The sequence below is a fragment of the Galleria mellonella genome, unplaced genomic scaffold (genome assembly GCF_026898425.1).
Source record: "Galleria mellonella isolate WM207_F2 unplaced genomic scaffold, CSIRO_AGI_GalMel_v1 utg117, whole genome shotgun sequence".
NCBI classification, from domain to species: Eukaryota; Metazoa; Arthropoda; class Insecta; order Lepidoptera; family Pyralidae; genus Galleria; species Galleria mellonella.
The window spans coordinates 4,472,424-4,492,270 of NW_026441980.1; the positions used below are offsets into that span (position 1 = coordinate 4,472,424).

General features: G+C 30.6%; 2 protein-coding genes and 1 long non-coding RNA gene across 4 annotated transcripts in view; all 3 read right to left on the minus strand.

Moving 5' to 3' along the window:
* Positions 1-13,317, minus strand: part of LOC116413578 (uncharacterized) — a 32,961-nt gene extending 19,644 nt beyond the window's left edge. The window contains exons 1-11 of the mRNA XM_031913564.2: positions 13,190-13,317; positions 11,789-11,890; positions 10,500-10,634; positions 10,233-10,316; positions 9,267-9,356; positions 7,892-7,981; positions 6,928-7,092; positions 3,728-3,868; positions 3,084-3,185; positions 2,700-2,765; positions 2,187-2,267 (exon numbers count right to left, since the gene is read on the minus strand). Coding sequence (XP_031769424.2) covers positions 2,187-2,267; positions 2,700-2,765; positions 3,084-3,185; positions 3,728-3,868; positions 6,928-7,092; positions 7,892-7,981; positions 9,267-9,356; positions 10,233-10,316; positions 10,500-10,563 — 883 coding nt within the window. The 5' untranslated portion in view covers positions 10,564-10,634; positions 11,789-11,890; positions 13,190-13,317. The remainder of the gene's footprint in view (positions 1-2,186; positions 2,268-2,699; positions 2,766-3,083; positions 3,186-3,727; positions 3,869-6,927; positions 7,093-7,891; positions 7,982-9,266; positions 9,357-10,232; positions 10,317-10,499; positions 10,635-11,788; positions 11,891-13,189) is intronic.
* Positions 13,318-15,291: 1,974 nt separating this feature from the next.
* Positions 15,292-17,329, minus strand: LOC128201275 (uncharacterized). Of its 2 annotated transcripts, XR_008253145.1 has the most exons (5): positions 17,214-17,329; positions 16,338-16,496; positions 16,094-16,210; positions 15,910-16,020; positions 15,292-15,438 (listed from the first exon to the last, which is right to left on the minus strand). It is a non-coding gene; the product is annotated as an uncharacterized LOC128201275 (long non-coding RNA). The 2 variants fall into 2 exon arrangements; XR_008253146.1 differs by lacking the exon at positions 16,338-16,496 and having other exon boundaries at positions 17,214-17,251.
* A 163-nt stretch (positions 17,330-17,492) lies between these two features.
* On the minus strand, positions 17,493-19,296 carry LOC113511961 (uncharacterized). The gene is made up of 5 exons (XM_026895696.3): positions 19,190-19,296; positions 18,941-19,024; positions 18,556-18,642; positions 18,072-18,467; positions 17,493-17,987 (listed from the first exon to the last, which is right to left on the minus strand). Exons 2-5 carry the CDS (start codon positions 19,020-19,022, stop codon positions 17,845-17,847), a joined length of 708 nt encoding a protein of 235 aa, XP_026751497.2. The 5' UTR covers positions 19,023-19,024; positions 19,190-19,296; the 3' UTR covers positions 17,493-17,844.
* Positions 19,297-19,847: the final 551 nt, after the last annotated feature.

Below are 19,847 nucleotides of genomic sequence, written 5' to 3' on the forward strand. Positions count from 1 at the left end.
GACGTGTCGTTCTCACACTTTGACTTAGGTTAAAATTATTTTACTTAAGTAGGTTATGTATTAAGCTGTATAAGTTACTACAGTTTTTAACTGTCCCACGGGAATTCTTTAATTTTACATGATAAACAGTATCTTAAATGTTGACCGGGAATGTACGAGGTCTGTCCGGAAAGTTCGTATAAAAGTGTTCTGGAATCAGTATCAATAGCTGAGTACTTATAACAATTCAGTTCTGGTCTGAATATATTATATTACCTCTTAACGAAAATGGCCCGCTTCCGTTGAAGAGCAGCGCTTCGTAATCAAGTTTCTCTCGAAACTCGGCAAGAATGGCCGTGAAATTTTTGCCGATCTCAGAACAGTTTATGGGGATGATGCTGTGAAGGAACCAACCGTCCACAAGTGGCTAAAAAGATTCAGAGAGGGCCGAGGCGTTCAAGATGAAATATTCGAACTTGTGTTAATGGGGACCGTCGTTTAACGGTAAGTTTAATTTGGGCAAAACCGTGGTACACGAAATTCTAAGAAACTAACTTAAAATGAAAAAAATTTGCGCCAAGATCGTTCCCAAGCTTTTGTCCCCGGATCAAAAATCACGAAGAGTTGCTTGCTGTGAGGACTGGTTGGAAGCCGAAGAGAATGGTGACTTTTTGAACCGAGTCATCACTGGAGATGAGTCTTGGTTCTACAAATTTGATGTAATTAAAATCCCAAAGCGTGGAAGACATCGTTCACGAACAAAAAAATCAAGAAAATCCCGCTCAAATGTCAAGACAATGTTGATTGTTTTTTTCGATGTTAAATTGTTATTTTCCAGGCCAGACAGTTGATGGAAAATTCTACGTCGATGTGCTCAGCCTCAAAGCTCGTGTGGCACGAGTTCGTCCAGAATTGGCGCGAGAGGGGCGTTGGATTCTTCACCACGACAATGCCCCTGCCCACACCTCTCTTGTTGTCCGTGAGTTTTTTAGTAAAAATTCCATTACGGTGACCGAACACCCCCCCTATTCGCCTGATTTGGCCCCGTGTTACTTCTTCTTGTTCCCAAAAAACAAATTGGTACTTCGGGGGCGGCATTTGGGGGACATAAATGAGATAAAAAAAGCTACGACGGGGCAGCTGAGAAACCTACAACCGGTGGAAACGGCGTTGGCACAAGTGCATTATGTCACAATACTTTGAAGGGGATAAAATTGATTTACCTGAATAATTGTAAAATAAAATTTTTAAAAAACTTTTATACGTACTTTCCGACAAACCTCGTAAGGTAAAAATTTCATTTAAATCGGTAGATTGTGTACAAAAATCTGTATGTGTTGTATTTCACTTCTTACATTCCTCTGACTCGGTTTTTAGCGTTATTTTCTATGTACAGACATTCGACCTCTAGAGTTGTATTATATGTATAGCTATTTTTAAATTATTATAAAATAATTCCAACGGGAAGAATTAGCAAGCTGAATTGGCAATGAGCTGGCTAGAATCAGCAACACTCATTAGATGAAGTAACAACTTCAAATACATTGCAGGGAGTTAATGGATGCAGGCGACTCAGGACTCCTTATAATAGTCTATGGGGAAGGCCTATGTCCAGCAGTGGACAGATAATGGCTGAGAGGATGATGATAAATTCCAACGGGGAAGAAATTACTGATCAGTCGGTCAGTTTGTTAATGTTTTACTTATTAGCTGTACTCGCAACGCTAGAATTTATTATGATAAAATTTAGTACAGTGATAATTTAGCCTCTGTTTAAATATAAGTATAAACTATATTTTAATATAGTATAAAACGTATCTTATCTATGGGAGAATACAAAACATCATGCAAGTGACGTAGAAAGCACAGTTAAAGTAACTATAATAACTAGTTATACATACATAGTGGGGCCGATTCTGAAACACCATTTCAGTAACCTTATCTCTTAACTTAATGTTTTAATTTATTATATTATATCGCTATATTATATTTATTATATCGCTAAATAACTGTTTTATAGAACATTTTATCAACTAAAATTACATGTTTTGTTTATTAGAAAATTAGTACATATTGGTTCTTATAATAATAAAGATTTTGCTGTGATATCATATTAAAATTTTAATATTAGAAATAGGCTTACTGAAATGATACTTTAAAATCATACGTAATAAGAACTATTATAAAATAACACTATTATAGTAAACCTGTTGTTACACCAATTTCTCTTGACACGGCGACGCACACTGGCACCATTTTGGCAGAAGATATGGATACAAGTTTTGTATCTGTAAATTAAGATTATTTTTCATAAAAAAGCGACTTCAATTACAGCAAAATTAGTTAATATAAAACTTAAATAACTGAACCGAATTTGATAACATTTACATACATATATATATGTCACGCCTGTCTCCCATTAGGGTTAGGCAGAAACAATGGAACGCCAAATGCTTCGATTCAAACAAACCTCTTTCGCTTCTTACACATTTATCAATCTTTTCATACACGCTCTCCGGTTACGGGTTGATAAAATTTCTACGAGAGAAATTTGAAAGTATGTCCTTTGATATAAAGAAATAAGAAGGTCATGTCTGTATTCATAGTTTCATCATTCAAGTTATTGTATACATATTATTTAATGTAGGATCTAGTGGTTTTCAAGAACAAAATGTAGACTGTATAATTTAATTAATATATTTATTTATGCTAATATTTACCTGTACAAGTTAAATTTACGCGTTCAGGTACCGATTCCGCCTGGGAGTTTTTGATTTCGGTTCTGTCTAAAGAATTATGTAGTGAAATTATTTGGTTAATTAATTCTAACAGAGATATATAAAATAGCCAAGTAGATAGATAGATAGATACTCTTTACTATGGAATAAGACTTTACTTTTTAATAAGGAATTTGATATATTATTTATAATAGAATTTGATTTATTTTAGTTCAGACTACGTAGCTATATCCCGTGTCTCTACTCGCGTTAATCAGTACATAAAGTATCTAATGTACCAAATTTTATTCAAATCCGCTCAGTAGTTTTGGCGTAAAAGAATAACAAACATCAATTTCTCGATATATTAAATAGAATTACATTTACCTGTATTCACTCCACGAGGTCTACATATAGCAATAATAGCACTATTACACTTATCCGCGTTAGAAACACTTTTAGATATAGATGCAATTTTCATTTCAGTTTCTGTAGATAAAATGGCATTTGAAATAGAAAAAAAGATATTTTTTACACAACAGATGAGAACGTACGAGAAGAAAATAATAATAATGGAGTTCCCGCCAAAAACATTTTAATCAATCAATTTATTTGTTCTTAAATCAACATTCTAAATTCAAATTCAGTTTCATTTTTATCTAGCCAGGACTATAAACTTTATAATGATGAACAAGCTGATGGCTAATCTAATAAAAGGTGGTGTGAAAAAGTGTCGCTTACAGACATGAATCACCCATGGTACCTTTCACATATTGAAATCTCGTAAGACTAAGGTTTTATGCCTCCGTAGCCTGTAAGTTTAGTGTAATATCTTATCCTTAAAAACGATATTTGGCCATGCAAACAATTGTTTACCAACCGAAATATGAGTGGGATAGAGATATTCGACGAGATGAGAAAACAAATATCTTGTAGCTCTATAAACTGAAGTGAAGTTTTAGGTGTATCAGTTTATTTTTTAATGTACATAATTTACAGATTCTACAATATAATTAGGTACGTTAATTTACCTGCGTTATTTTGTACAATAAATATCTGCGTATCAGCATTTCGTGACACATTAGTGCTGATTCGATGCGTATCCAAATCTGTCGTGGAGCTATGGACGGTACTTTTCTTCCAGATTTCTTGAGTCAGTAAATCGACAGTGTCTGTTGAAAATAAAAAAAATATTAAACCTTAGATTATATAGATACAGCATCGAGTATCAAAAAAGTGTCAAAAATTAATCAGCTAATTTGACGTTTGGCAGACGACTAATGTTTTTTCAATAAGACAAATCTTGCCTTTTTTCAATTAAATTAAAAAAATTCTATACAAGATTAATTTTTAAACTTAAATTTGGAACAATTTTTTTTTAATATACATATGAAAATGTTTCTTATAAATTAATATACATGTATTAATTACTGAAAATAGCGGCCATTTTCAATAATTTATTTTATGTTTATACTCAGTCATTAATAAAAGTATTTAGTAAATGTAAGCATTATTACGAATCAGTCATGTCCATGGTACTGCTCATGTCTATAGGTGACGATTACCACTTTCCATCAGGTGGGCCATCAGCTTGTTTGCCATTTTAAGTAGCGTAAAAAATCTGTATGCATTATTTATCTTGTTCATTAAAATTTAGTATTTTTAAATTGTAATTTTATTTTTAAATTGAACCTTATAATACTGGTAATTCGATTTACGCACACATAGATAAAAATTATCTCTTATTTGCGAAGAATTTATATGGCGACTCTCTATGTGTATAATTTAAATATTAAAGTTATCTAAACTACTATTTTATTATGATAATAGTTAGATATCAAGACAAAGGCACGTAGGTAACTTTGGTTACCTTTGCCAATTCTGGGAATCTAGTACAACACGAATGAATTAATTTTTTAACCGATTTTAACAAACGTAGATTCAATTCGGTTCTAATTTCAAATGATTTCTAAAAGCAGGGATTCTTTCGGTTTTTAATTCGGTTGTATTTTTTTTTATGTTTGTCATCTCATAATTCCGTCAGTAAAGTGATTACGAAAATTATTTTTAATCTGAAAGAAATTATATCAAAATCAATGTAGTAGTTTAGTTTTAAAATCATAATAACTGGTTTTGCCACGGTTGAAACTGTTGTTTTTTTTTTTTATTTATGGAACAATTTATTATTATTAATTTATTTTATTTACTAAATAACATTATTTATTAATCTATAATATTATACCAAATCCTAGATGATCATTGCAACCAAAGCAATAGACACGTATGGTATAAGTGTTTTGCTTAAAAGTTGATACCAAGTAACTCTAACACTTCCATTCTCATCCTCTGAAATAGTTGATGTTATGTTACTAAGTACTAAATTATTGGAGGTACCTGTAATAGTATCAATTGAGTAGATTTCTTTAATTCTTATCGGACTTAGTGATTTTTTATAGAAAATTCGCGATGAATGTGGAAGAAGCGAAAGAGGTTTGTTTGTATCGAAGCATTTGGCGTTCCATTGTTTCTGCCTATATAGCCTAATACCCTATATATATATATATATATATATATATATATATATATATATATATATATATATATATATATATATATATTTATATACATGTATGTATGTACTAACAAATATCAAAAAGAACTTTGTGCTTGAAATATCATGTTTGATAATTAAAGAGACTGTATTGTTAACTGAAGACGCAAAAGTCCTTATGTTATTGATCTGAACAAGAGGTTGGGTATTTAACATAAATGGATAAATAAACATACAAGTACAGATCCTCTGTCGGATAAATCCAGCTTTGTTGGTCAAAACGTTAAGCATGTTGGTAGCTTTAAACAACATTGTGCCCGAGGACATAATAAAGTGAAAAGAAATCGCCTCTCTGTTAGCTAGAAGGCGGGTTGGACTAGCTCCAATATTGCGAATGGAAGCAATAGTTTCTCAAAATTAAATACTGCCTCAATATAAAATCGTTTGGTGGACTTACAAAATGAGTTTCGTTTTATCTAAGATTGTCTACAAGAAACCAATATTGAACACTAGCTGGGTTGCTAGATGCGACTTGAATTTACCCTAATGCCAATTTTTTTTTATATTTAATACGATTTCCTTTACTCAGTCATAATTTTGTGTTGCTTTTCACTAAATTTTGCCATACCAATGCGCGAAAGTCGAAAATATCTGCCATTTTTTCCTTATGTTGCTTCATTGCTACATTCTATTGAACTTATACATTGATATACCGTTTACATGTACCGACACTGTCTAAAAAAATACTCAAATTTATTTATATTTCTATTTAATTTTTTTTTCCAAGAATTTTTTTTTTTTAATTTTGGTAAATACAAAGCATTTGCTCATATCTTCATTAAAAAAAAAAAAAAAAAAAACTTTATCTGGAAATGATGATTAGATGTTACAGATACCTTTTTTACTATTTTATTTATGTACAAGATATTGATTGTACGTACAAAAGTTTATTAAATAATATTCCTAATTATTTCACTAATGTAAACAATGAGTATGGTGACTAGAATAGTTAATATTAATTGAGATTGAACAGAGTGATTTATTACTAACGGCGAGTTACATAGCGACACAATAATATGCGTATAATTGAATATTGATATAATTGACTATTGATGGATGGCGCCAGAATTATGCTAACACGACATCCTTTCTGACATTGTAATTATTAAAATGAAATAAAACATCTCTTCTGTGGATGCCACTAAAAAGGCGAGTCATTTAAAACTACTTTAAAAAATAATGTAGCAATTTTTACACAATAAAAAAAAAATTCAATATTTAAAAATCAATTTAGATTTATTTATTTGCAAATATTTCTAACGTTGTTTGTTTAATGTTTAAAAATAATTGACTTTCATTTATTTACAGATTTATATATCATTATAATTTCAGCCGTTAATTGTCTACTGTTGAACGTAAGCCTTCCCTATAAGGAGAGTTTTGCAAGTAGTTGCCACGCTTGGCAAACAGGTTTGCAACCGCAGTGTAACTCGTGACGGTTGACAATCGCAGTTAAGATTTCAGAGATGTTTTAAAAGGGACGTTGCTGTCCATCCCTCTACTATTAAGTTCTCTTAGTCGCCTTATACGACACCCACAGGAAAGGAAGAGGTGGCCTATTCTATGCCGAGATCATACGGCCAGATTTATGTATAATATCTAAATATATAAATTATTTACCTTTGTTTGGTAGCTGCATTACCGTCGTCTTCATATTATTTTCATTACATTTATTTTGTTTAATATCAACGTCTTCGATTTTTTTGAGACGGCTCGAATAAGTGTTGTATTTTGGCATAGATTTAGACGCTCTTTCCATTTTTGGTAATGGTAAGGATTCAATTTCTGTAAGCAAATATTATGTGATTAGTATATATAACACTTTATATATACTATATTATACACCATTCGTGTTTCTACCGTGAAGCAGTTGTGTTTGCATGGCTGTGTTTCGGTTTGAAGGGTGGGATATGGCGTGAATTTACTGGGTTCAGATGAATAACACCTGAGTCCTCAGGAATGACAACGGTCGTTTTGATATTGTTAACAGTGTACACTCCCTTTCCCACAATTGGTATGTGGCGGTCATATAACTGGGCGGATTATAAGTAAATGATCACGAGAGGACAATCAACATATCATTGGTTAGTTACTATTGGATCGATTGTAAGTAATACCAGTTCCATTGCTAGCAATACCTTCGACCTCCACGTGGTCCCCCTGTAATCTATCGTGCTGAATTCCAGATATGTCTGTCACAATGGGCTAACTGAACTGCCTTTTCATTCTCACCTATCAGCCCTTATCGGTGCTCCGCCAGCGTATATATACTTACGTGCTACATCAATAGCTAAAAAAACAGGTTTTTATGATTTGTCTTTGACATTTTTTTGAATAGACAGCTAAGAATGTAATCATCATCATATCCGCTGTTTACTATCCACTGCTGGACATAGGTCTTCTCCTTGGGTAAGTTTTGATAGTAGTTGCTATTCTTGGCAGGCGGGTTGGCAACCGCAATTAGGCTTTGGTGATATTTTAAGAGGGAGTTGTCTCTTACAACACCTTTGGGAAAAAAAAGGGTGGTGCATTCTATCCCGAGATTAAACGGCGAAGAATATAATAATCAGAACTAATTACTTACTGGAATTACAGATGAAGGGAAATCTAGACGGTCCTAGATTTATATGTTTGAAGGGAGTTTTAAAGTTGTATGCTGAAGATTCGGTTTTTCCTTAAAATAAAATTTTTAATAATTTTTTTGCCAAAATAATTATAATAAAAAAAGTAATGATAATATCATTAAATTATACTAATATTTATTGTTTAACATTAGGAGTGACTACAAAATATCATATATTTAAACTTATTCGTTTAAATTCTGTAATTATAAATAAATAATAACATGTCAGTTGCTTCGAAGGAGTTGCATAAATATGATCACAAAAAGCAACATTTGAAACGCTGCTTAACAAAACCCACACGTCCACACTACAATTGTGGCATCGTATTCTGAGCTCTCTCTTTATATTATTTTACTGAAGACGATGAAAAATATTTTTTACGTCGCTTTGTGTCATTATAATGCTACATAATACAAATAACTGTCTCGAATTATACAGAAAAATATTGTAAAGAATCTATTCTATAGCTTTGAAAGATACCCATCATATAATATTTCGTATATTTCTTTTATATTATATATTTTAAAGATTAAATAAAGTTACTATAAAGTATTTCGATAAAGTAAAACAGGAGAAGATAAAAAAGATCAGAATGTCGACCGATTGAGATCTTTTGCATTTCTTCCTGCTTTCAACATCATAATTATTTAAGTTATTATCCGTTCACTGCTGTATATAGGTCTCCCCCATAGACTGCCATAAGGAACAGTCCTAAGCCACCTGCATCTTTTGACTCCTTGCAATGCATTTGAGGTCGTCACTCCATCTAGTGGGGGGGTTATCCTATACTGCGTTCGTACGTACGGGGTCGCCACTCAAGAACCTTCCTCCTGTTTTACTCTATCGAAATACTAAATAGTAACTTCATTAGCAAATTTTGATATGACTATACAAATATATGGCAAGATTTTATTTCGCTATTCATCTACGCATTACTATGTAAGAGCTGCGTTCTTGTCAGTGAAATGTCAGTGAAAAAAGTGTCTTTCTATTCATTACAATTTTTGGCAAGTTTTCTTACTTCTTACTAACTAATAATTAAATATATCATATACCATATCATATCAGTCGTCAACTGTTCACTGTTAAACATGGTAGGTCTTCCTATATTAGGGGGCTTTTGCCAGTAGTGGCCACGTTTGGCAGACGTGTTGGCAACCGCCGTGAGACTTTTAATGGTGTTTTAAGAGGGACGCTGCTGCCCATTAAGTTAGTCGCTTCTTATGACACCCACGGGAGAAGAAGGGGTGGCCTATTGTATTATACATATATATCATATAATTATATTTAATTATAATTGTAGAAGGAATTAAATGAGTAATATCAGTCAATTACCTGAATCCATCTTGTTGCTAAATAGACCAAAGTTTAAAGAGGTAGTCATGGCCGCCAATTTTTTATTTCGGATCATACTCATGTCCGTCCCTTAAAAGTAAAACTGTGTCACAACCGAGAAGGAAATAACTAAAGATTTATACGAAAAAGTACTTTATTGCTTAAAAGAGGTTATGGACTAAATCCTTCGGATCTAGAACATACATTTGTACTAACGTACATTCTTTGATTAAAATTGACCAACTAGAATATAATAAATGTTATTTATTTAGGAAAAACTACCGGAAAACACCATAATTTACAACTGACGTGATTTGTTAGGTCTTTTTCGGTGTGAGATATATTTATCAGCTAAGAGTGAGTGAAAAAATAAAATGATGCATCGCCGTCTATGCGAACAACAATATTTCGTATTGGCTTCGTTTTTTTGACGTATTGGTTTTATTGAAAAGGAGACCATTGTGTAGTAAGTAGATAAGACTTAACTTTATCATTTATGTCGATGAAATATACAGTAACGCATCGGGCATGATTTAATAAAGCCTATGTTTTAGTCATTGATTGATGATAAATTAATATCGAAGCACCGAATAAATTTCACCATTTTAGATAATATATTCAATGGGTTTTGATATTATGCTTTTTGCGTTTTTAATTTTAACCATTCTCTGTATCTAGATATTAAACAAATAACAATAATCAATAGTAATTTACATTTCTGGTATACATAACTGTATCCAAAACATTTGTTTGTTTGTTTATTGCAGTACATATAAAAATATATTGCCAGCTAATTATTATCGATCTCAGATGAAAAAAGTACTTAATTTAATAATATAATATAAGGTAATCAGTTTCAATTATTATCAGTAACGGAATTAACCATATTAATTCTAACTGAATAACTAGTGTTATGTACTTCTGCAAGATGACACCTAATTTAGTAAAATAATTTATTAATAATACCTATTTCTTTGTAGTGCAATGGAATAGTTTGAACCTCGATGTCTTCCCATATAATTGAGTGTTGCAAATATCGTCTCATACGAACTGAAGCAAACGTGAAATTTCAATGATTTTGCAAGTAATGTTTTTAGACTAGTTACATAAGTATTATGTTACAATTAGGATTGGCTCCCTTTTTAAGTATAAATTCCCTAAAGCTGGTGAAAAATGAGTTTCGAAAACATACATACTGTATTGTTCTACTAAAAAAAAAAAAGAATGACTAACATTTTTTGAACTTAAAAGACGATTTTGACCAGTTGGGCCACCGCATGGCGGTCTTCTTCCACATACAGCGTAGACGGCGCCGGCAAATGCGACGAAATGAAAGCGTCTTACGTAGTGTTTTAAACTGCCGGGTCACTGTAAGTATTAAAAAAATTACGATCCGGCGCTTATTTTCTAGGAATCTTTTTTTATATAGACTGATATTAAATTTATTATTTATTACCAATCTATATATAAAAAATATGTATTTTGCATATATAAAAACCGATCAATTGTGTCATTACGCAAATGTGAAAACGATTCATGGCTTAACATAGATATAAATTTGATCATGTATTGACTGTAATTCAGCTGTACGTTTTCCGAAAATAAATAAATAAATAAATATACAACTACTGGCAAAACCCTTCAAATAAGGAGAGGCCTTTGTTCAGTAGCGGTTAGTTAACGGCTAATAATAATAATAATATTTATTTAATCAGACAACATAAGGCCGATTTTGTTAGTTATAAATTTATTTAACCTATGTTAGTAAACGAGCGGTCATGACGCTTTTGCATTGATAACCTGTCCCATCCAATATTTTAGACTTACGAGATAATTGTTACACTAAAAATTTAAAGATTTTTCAATAAATGTAACTAAAATGTCTAAAAGGCTATAAAATTAAACAAATTAATTTCATCTAAAAACTAAACTACTAAACCGATGTTGATTTTTTTTATACCACTGAGGTGGCAAACAAGCATACGGCCCATCTGATGGAAAGTGATAACTGTCGCCTATAGACATGAGCAGTAACATGAACATAACAGAGTGTACTGTTTCGCCCATGATACCCCCCATGCGTTGCCATTCCTGAGGACTCAGGTGCTATTCCTCTGTACCACGTAAATTCACGCCATATCCCACCCTTTAAACCGAAACACAGCCATGCAAACACAATTGCTTTACGGTTGAAACACGAATGGGACAGAGGTACCCAAGCAAACGACTTTTGTACAAAGTCTCCCTCTGTTCCTTTGTCAACTCTAAAGACCTTTATTGTAAATCTTTGAAGAAACTTATACTATATCTCTAGGTAAAATCTTGAAAGAAACTCTTCACGTGAAGAGACTTCTATAAATCTATATTGTAGGTAACTGTTAAAGCCTTGGGGTATAAAGACCAATTTTCTGGCAATTGTAAGCGATTCGACAATAAAAGATGGCTGTGAGTTTTATGTTAAAAAAAAAAGTCAGAACGCATTGTGAAAGTATATTAGTAGAAAAATATGTATTTAATCTTACAATTATATCGAGCACTCGGAAATCTTCTAAGTATTTCGTGAGTTTTACTTCGAGTTTTATGTTTTTCGAAGCGATTATATCCGTTGTTTTGTTTGTGACTCTCTGAAATAGTGATTGTACATAATTATTAGAAGTATACATAATACATATAACAGGAATTTTATGAATTTATTATGTTTACCGATTCCGACAAATACAGGTGAAGTTGAAATAATTGTCGGAAACGACAAACATGGTAAGTTCACAAAATTTTCTTTATAAATGTATATATAAATTATATATAAGTTTAAAAATAATATCTTTATCTAGTATAAAGTGATTATTCTAATTATGTTTTATTTAGAGTACATATGAATGCGTCCAATGATTATAAATATTTTGTAACTTCCATAATCATCATCATCATATCAGCCCTTAACTGTCCACTGCTGAACATAAGCCTACTCTTTGGAGGGTTTTGCCAGTAGTTGCAATGCTTGACAGACGGATTGGCAACCGCAGTTAGGTTTTAGAGATGTTTTAAGAGGGACACTGCTGCCCATCCCTCGCCCTTAGTCAACTATTACGATACGCGTGGGAATGGAAGGAGAAGAAACCTTTCATCAAAAAAGATTTTTTTCCAAATCAGTGTGAGATTTTTTTGTCAATTCATACCAAAGTCATAGGTATAAGGCAAAGAGATCACAATTACTCTATTATATTTAACATTATAACAGTAAATATACTAAAAATTATTTGAAAAATCAAATAAACTTGACTATTGGCGTGAATTTACTGGGTACAGAGGAATGAATAAAAAGGAAACACCCGAGTTCTCAGGAATGACAACGCATGGGGAGTAACATGGGCGAAACAGCATACTCTGTTATATCCATGGTACTGCTCATGTCTATAGGCGACGATTACCACTTTCCATCAGGTGGACCGTCAGCTTGTTTGCCACACCAAGTTGTATAAAAAAAATTAATTAAGTAGATATTTCGTTTTTACTTCTTGCAAGCTTATTTGATTATTTGAAAGAGATCAATATATGTATTAACCTTTAACGAATGTTGCTACACTAGTCCTATTATCACAATATCGGTCAAACCATGATTGCGATTTATTACAGTCATCAGTGACAGTTGGTTTAGTTGATTTCACATAACTAATGCAACTTTGCGATGTGCATTTATGTGTGCACCAGTTTAATCTAGCCTGATCTTTGACATATTATACTGTTTATCTCGGTCTTACTAATCTGGGACATATCCAGGATATACGTATGAAAGTAAAAACTAATTAGATTATAAATACTTTAAACATTTTGTATGAATACACGTAATATTTTATCAAAAATACTTAGAGAAATCGCGGGGTTAAAAGAAATCGAATGAACGTTTAGTAAATTATTTATTTTACCATCCAATTCGAAGTTGGTAGTTTTCTGTAAGACCTCTGATGGACACACGACGTATGAGGGTACAGGAACGTTATTGGTGTTATGCTCTGTAGAACCGTTTGGACCTTTCGAAGAAAACTGAAAGTTTTTGCTGCGATCTGTAAATAAATTACCTTTTAGCTGTACTGGACTTGTTTGGACGTGTGAATTAATACTGTAGTGATACTCATTTTCAGTGTGAAGTGCAATATACATAATATAATAGACATTAGAGACACACACAGATTGCTTTTCTTTGCATTGCCACAAGGTGGGCCATGGTTTTATATGTTATGCTTAGTATTTACAAAAATTTGCTCCAGTAATTTTGATTTTAATTGATGGTATAATAGACAGATCTCTTTATTACCAAAAACAATAATTACAGTAAAAATAAGCAACAATAAAAGGAAATAAGTACGTTTAGCTGGTAATAGGAGTTGCTTTATCTTTTGCTATATATGCATATCTCTAGCGAAATGCACCTGTATAGCCCTAATTTTCAGAAAACTCCTTAACTAGTATAACTTCAGTATTCGTGCAGTTTGCAAATACCTACATTTTGGATGTTAAGTCTCACATCCAAAATGTGGATATTATATTGAAAAATAAAGAAAAAATTAAAACTGAAGATAAAAAAGTTAGTAGGTAGCTGGACGATAGGGAATTGCCAAGTAAGAATCTTACAATGAAATATAATATGGGAAAGTCGATTGTTTTACAATTTTATAAAAAATAACAGTCACCAATATACCACATCATACTTGAAAACACAGTGTTCTGTTATAAAGAAAGATATATTACTAATACAATATCAGTAGTTGTTGCCATTCCTATGTCTTCTAATCGGGTTGTAGAATTAGTTTCAGTTCGTTGATTCTCTTGAAATACAGTTATTGCTTTGGTTGGTTTGCTCATTACTCCTATTGGTTGTTCTATTAATGGTACATCTAGATCATTAGAAGGTATTTAATTTAATTTAATCATCATTAGAACAGAACACATGAAAGACTTTCACTATCACACGAAAATGATCATATAAATAAATAAATATTATAATAAATAAAAAGATTCGTAGCATTTTTTTTTCTTAATATCAACTTCTGTTTCAGTTATTTCAGATCGGTATTGCATATTCTCAATTTCGCCATTCCAATTATCACGTCACAGACTGACTCGAAATTATTTTTCTTATTTTTACTTCAAATAAATTATTTTTATGTATGTGATGTTATGTAATTGATGATGTTATACTTATGTATCTTGAAATTTAACATATCAAGTTTCTAAAAACAACAAGAATTTATCTCGGACAGAATCCGTATGTTTGTTAGTTAGATGTATAATTTATCTAATAAAGCTTAAAGATTACGTTAATATTTTGTTAATAGTAATTTTATATTACCGAAACTATTTTGCTTTATTAGTTCACTCATATTGTTAATCATGCTTAGACTTTTTGTTAGACTTTGATGTTTTGTTTGACTTTTTATTATAGAATTACTAGTTTTTGTATGTTTTACATTAGGATCATGTAAATGTTCTGATTTATTAATCTGAATATGGTTAAATGGGTTCACTGAGCGGTATCCTATAATACGACAATGTATGTTGCGTTAATTAAAAGGAAATACATCAACTGTGAGAAACCCACAGTTGTTTATTTTCGTTATTTCTAATTTTCTCAGAATTGATTCGAAATGAGATTTTGTTTAAAATATTTATTCGGCTATACCAAAGTGCAAATTCGTATTGTCATTCTATATTCGGTTTTACAGTTACTTTTTTATTTACAGATGTTAATACAGATTGTTATGAGTTTTATAACGATTAGTTGAATGGTTTAAAAGTTGATTCCCTGTAGAGTCGTTTAGTGACCAGCTACAGTAATGTGAAAAACGTAAAAATATCTCCGTGTTACCAAAAAAAAAATATATAAAAATTGATTAATATGTTAGTTATAAATTATGTGTCAACTTTCATAGTCATTGATTAGCACCGGAGTCTCTTATACCAACATCCATTTTAATATATAAAACAGAAACATATTTTGATACCTACACTGACTGCTTCTTACCTGATTCGTTGTCTTTATTTGATTTAATCAATTCACTCGAGAGGCATTCACTAACATTTTCATCAGTAGTTTTAATAATGTTTTCTATAAATTTGACACTGCTGGATATTGCAATAGAGTTTTTCGAATTACACCGGGAAAACTTTGAAAGCTCTGAAAAAATATATATTCTTTATTGCACTTAAACAATACATGCGACGATTAGTTTAACAACTTGTTAGCAAAGGAGGGATTATCTCTGAAAGAGATCTCTTCCAGCCAACCCAGTGTAGTTAGAGAGAAAATAATTTAATAATAATATAATAATAATATTGTAATAGCATTTTTTTAAAGATATTATTTTCTTAAATCAATTAATGAATATCCTCATTAATAAATTTGAATTTACTTTAAGGTATTTATAATTTTAAAAGTTGATTATATTAGGAAATAGAATCTAAATATCATTCAAATTTCACTGTCAAATTTTGATAATTCTTAATCAACCTTCGATGCTATTCTAAGCTTTTGTTTAATATACTGTATTGTAAGTAAGTTAGTTCTATAATGTTGTCACAAATAGTTTAATAAAAGGTTTATTACAAGCTTTATTACAAGTATAATTATTACTATTTGTTAGCTTACCAACATCAACTGCACTTTGCGCAGTGTCTTGACAATCATTAGAACGATTCTGTAAGTCCTCTGGATTTGACTCCAGAGAATTGACTGGAGCGTTTATTTCCATAAACCAGTCTGTAAGAATAGCGTAATTTTATATGTTATTAGATAAAAATGCTATTTTTTGTTCATTCAATACTGAACTTACCTTATAAATACTATTCACCTGTTAATAAATCGTTAAGTCTGTAAATCTCTGCTAATTTCGGTATGGGTCTGGTTGATGCTACAGAAGTTGCAGGACATTGATCTTTATGGTTAAAATCTTTGAAAACAAATAATAAAAATTAATTAATTTTAAATTTATTATTTCATTTATTTAATTTACTTGTAATTAAAAAATATTTACTATTAAAATAATATATATATATTGTGTAGTTATTTAAAAATACCTGGACTTATACTCGATAGTTCAATTCTTTGAACATTTGGAGATTCTGATAAGAATAAATTGGATGTTTCTGGTACAGAGTTACCAGTTATACCAGTACGTTTAATAGGCTTTCTACGACAAGGAATATAACTACGTGTAAATTTATTTCGTTCACGACCTAGAAAACGTTATTAAAAATATTAATTTCAAATTTAACAAGGTAATCGAGTAGTGTTTGATTATAATTAAAGTTTATATGTACCTTTTTTTTATACATTAAATTAATGCTTGCTCATTTCATCACCTTTAACATCTATAAGTCATCTATAAATCGTGTATGGTATATTATATATTTATATACAATATTTCTACTGGTAATATATTAAATACAGTTTGGAAATATATATTATTTTTAGGTTTTTTGAATTTTTTGTGCACTGAGGAGATGTGCATAATATATAACTTATATAATTATTAATAGTCTAACAAAATTTTGGAAATATTTATAAATTAATATTTTTATAATTGATTCAATGACAGTACTAACTTACGATTTTATTAAAAATTATCTTTTTGCCCGTTACTTAATACGCGTGGATTTCAAAATTAGGGAAACCAATGAAATATACTACTTCTTGATGACGTATTAAGATAAAACATAAACCAATTTTTAAGTTTGACTTTGAGGAATAAATCTGGAAAACCGCATTCAATTTGGTGCAGTAGTTTTTACGTGATGCCTGAATAAACATGTAGACAGACTTATAGACAGACATTATTCCTAAAAATATTGTTTTGCATCTATTGCTCTTATGAAGATCCCTCATATATATTTTTCTTTAATATCTTCAATGTACAGATATCGTGTAATTACCATTTTATTGTATTAGTTTACCTGAATAATTCCGTTGATGCTGTGATTTACAATAATTGTTATTAAACTGCATTTGCAACGGCAAAGGTTTAATTATTCTGGGTATTCTACTAGCAATTTTCTTTCTTTCTTGTTTTGCATAGTTAGTAGCCACATTGTCTGGATAAATTAAGTTGCAAGCATTATATGTGTATATTATTTTTATAGATATCTTAGAACAAATATTCATGTGTATTAATAATTATAACCTTTTTCTTTTTTCTCTTTAAAACTATTTATTTTTGTATTGTTCTCATTCGGTATTACACATTTTCTGGGATCAAGGGATTGCGACAGTGGTTGCATTATTTCCAATAAACTCATTATAAATTTATTATCGTCTTGTACATGTACATTAAATATATTTGAATTGATACTTGCATTGAAAGGGAAGTATATTGATAATGTGGTTCAAGATATAAGTTAGGGATATACTTACTGTGTAAAATCAAAAACATGGAATTAAGATGCTAAAATATTACAAACAATTTTTTTTATTTTATTAAAATTTTTCATTTTATTTTACAAAATTATAATGATTGATCCCATTTTGTCAAACAGATGTCATAGCAGCGAAATGTCAAAGTATTTTTCTGTCAGTTAATTTTTTTTTCTACTCCTGTATCGTTGCTATTCTTTCGTCAATTTGTACTGGTTTTTCTAGTCTCTTTGCTGCTTTTCTTTCTGCTTCTATTTCTTCAAGTTTCCTTAATAAATCTTCTTGAACGCTGTCTACAATATCCTTTAAATTTCTAGCTGAAATCAAGTTGAGTATACATAAATAACAATATAGTATTAAAAAAGGCAATAGAAAGAAAAAGAAGAAAATTACAAATTTACCAGTTTTTTGATTAAATTCCTCTGCTATCAACGATATTTTTCTAAGGGTTCCTACGTGTTTAGTTAATTCTGATACCACGTCATGATCTGTTACCGTATTTACAGCTGCATTTTCCATTGTTAATTTTCTTCTCTTTTCTACAGCCTGCTTGATAATGTCACTATTAACTAATGGCATTTTAGGCATTTTGAAAGACTGTTTACGATCTTCTATTTCTTCTTCGAGTTCTTCTTTAATGTTTATTTCTGGATATGGTATATGTAAAGTATTATTGGGTAATAGCTCTGGTGCAAACACTTGTAATTTTTCGATTTTTATTGGGGATTCTTTCTTTTCAGGAGATTTTCTAGATATTTTTACTGGTAAAGCATTCGTAATACTATTAATGACAGTCTCTGTAAATGATATATTGTTAAATGATTATAAAGATGAATGAGGAAAAACGATTATTGTTCAAATAAGTGGTATTCTACAGGAACTTACGCACGATATCTTTGGATTTTTCCTCTTGTTTCTTTTTATATGCTAGTTTTCGCGTAAGCTCTGCTAGAAACATTGAACATGTTGGGCCTGAAACAACATTTATATTTTGTATATCTATAAACATATATTTTATCAAATCTATTCTCATTATTATTTTAAGAGGTGTTTTCTAGCCCATGATATTTGTATTGAACACAATAATAAGCTATTAGAAAACATATTTTTATATTGACATAGATATATTGATGTCTACTGCTTGTTTTATGAGAATGTTTGTATTAATAGTAAGCCATATATTTAGTTACAACAATTCTTTTTATTTAATAATAATAATAATGAATAAATAGATAGCTATATTATACAAATTATCAGTTATAATAGTTACCATCACTTTTACGTTTCTTGACAGTCTTCGGTTTAGTGGTTGACGTTTTATTTTTAGCTTTATGTCTCGCCGATTTGTCCATGGCTGTATAAAATAAACATTATTGTATTTTTTATGAATAGCTATATGAAAAGCAAGCTAGGTCTATAATCAAAACAATGACATGTTTACTGCTGCTTCAGCATTTAGCTTAAAAATTTTCCTACAATTCAGTATGATATTATTATTATGTTTTTGTTTATTACTTACTTGGTAATCCTGGAAGTCCCGTTAAGACGGGACTTCCGTTTATAATTATCTAATAATAAAATCACAAAAGTACAACACTGAAAATTTTAGAATTTCATAAAGTTGACATTTACTATTGACATTTCAATTGTAATTTTTTTTTGCATAGAATGAACAGGAAAGTACCCCAGTTAGGTACTATTTTTAATCACAAAAACGAGAAAGGAAAATAGATGTACTACACCAAATGTTATTTATATAACATTCGGTGTAGTGCATCTATTGTCTTTTTTATTACTTATTAATTATTAACTGCTCAAATCAGGTTTTGTATTGAATACTATTTCTACCTTTGGGGTGATTCTACTCAGTATCTCATGACCGATTTCGATTCAATTCAAAGAATGCTGTTCGAATTACAGAAGATTCAGAGGTCTCAAAATATTTCGAACCCTTACAACTGCTTCGTAATATTGTCTCCTTGACGTTTTTATGGCTTGTTTTATTAAAAATGTATTGAGAAATTATTCGAATTTATCTCTCTCTTCTTATTTCGTAACAGAATTTCCCGTGCTGGCCAGAGGATGCATTTATTCGATGTTGATGAGATTCATACTAGGACTACAAAGTATGGCAGCTCCTACCTTTGTTGGAATTTTCTTCCGGGATTTGTGTTTTC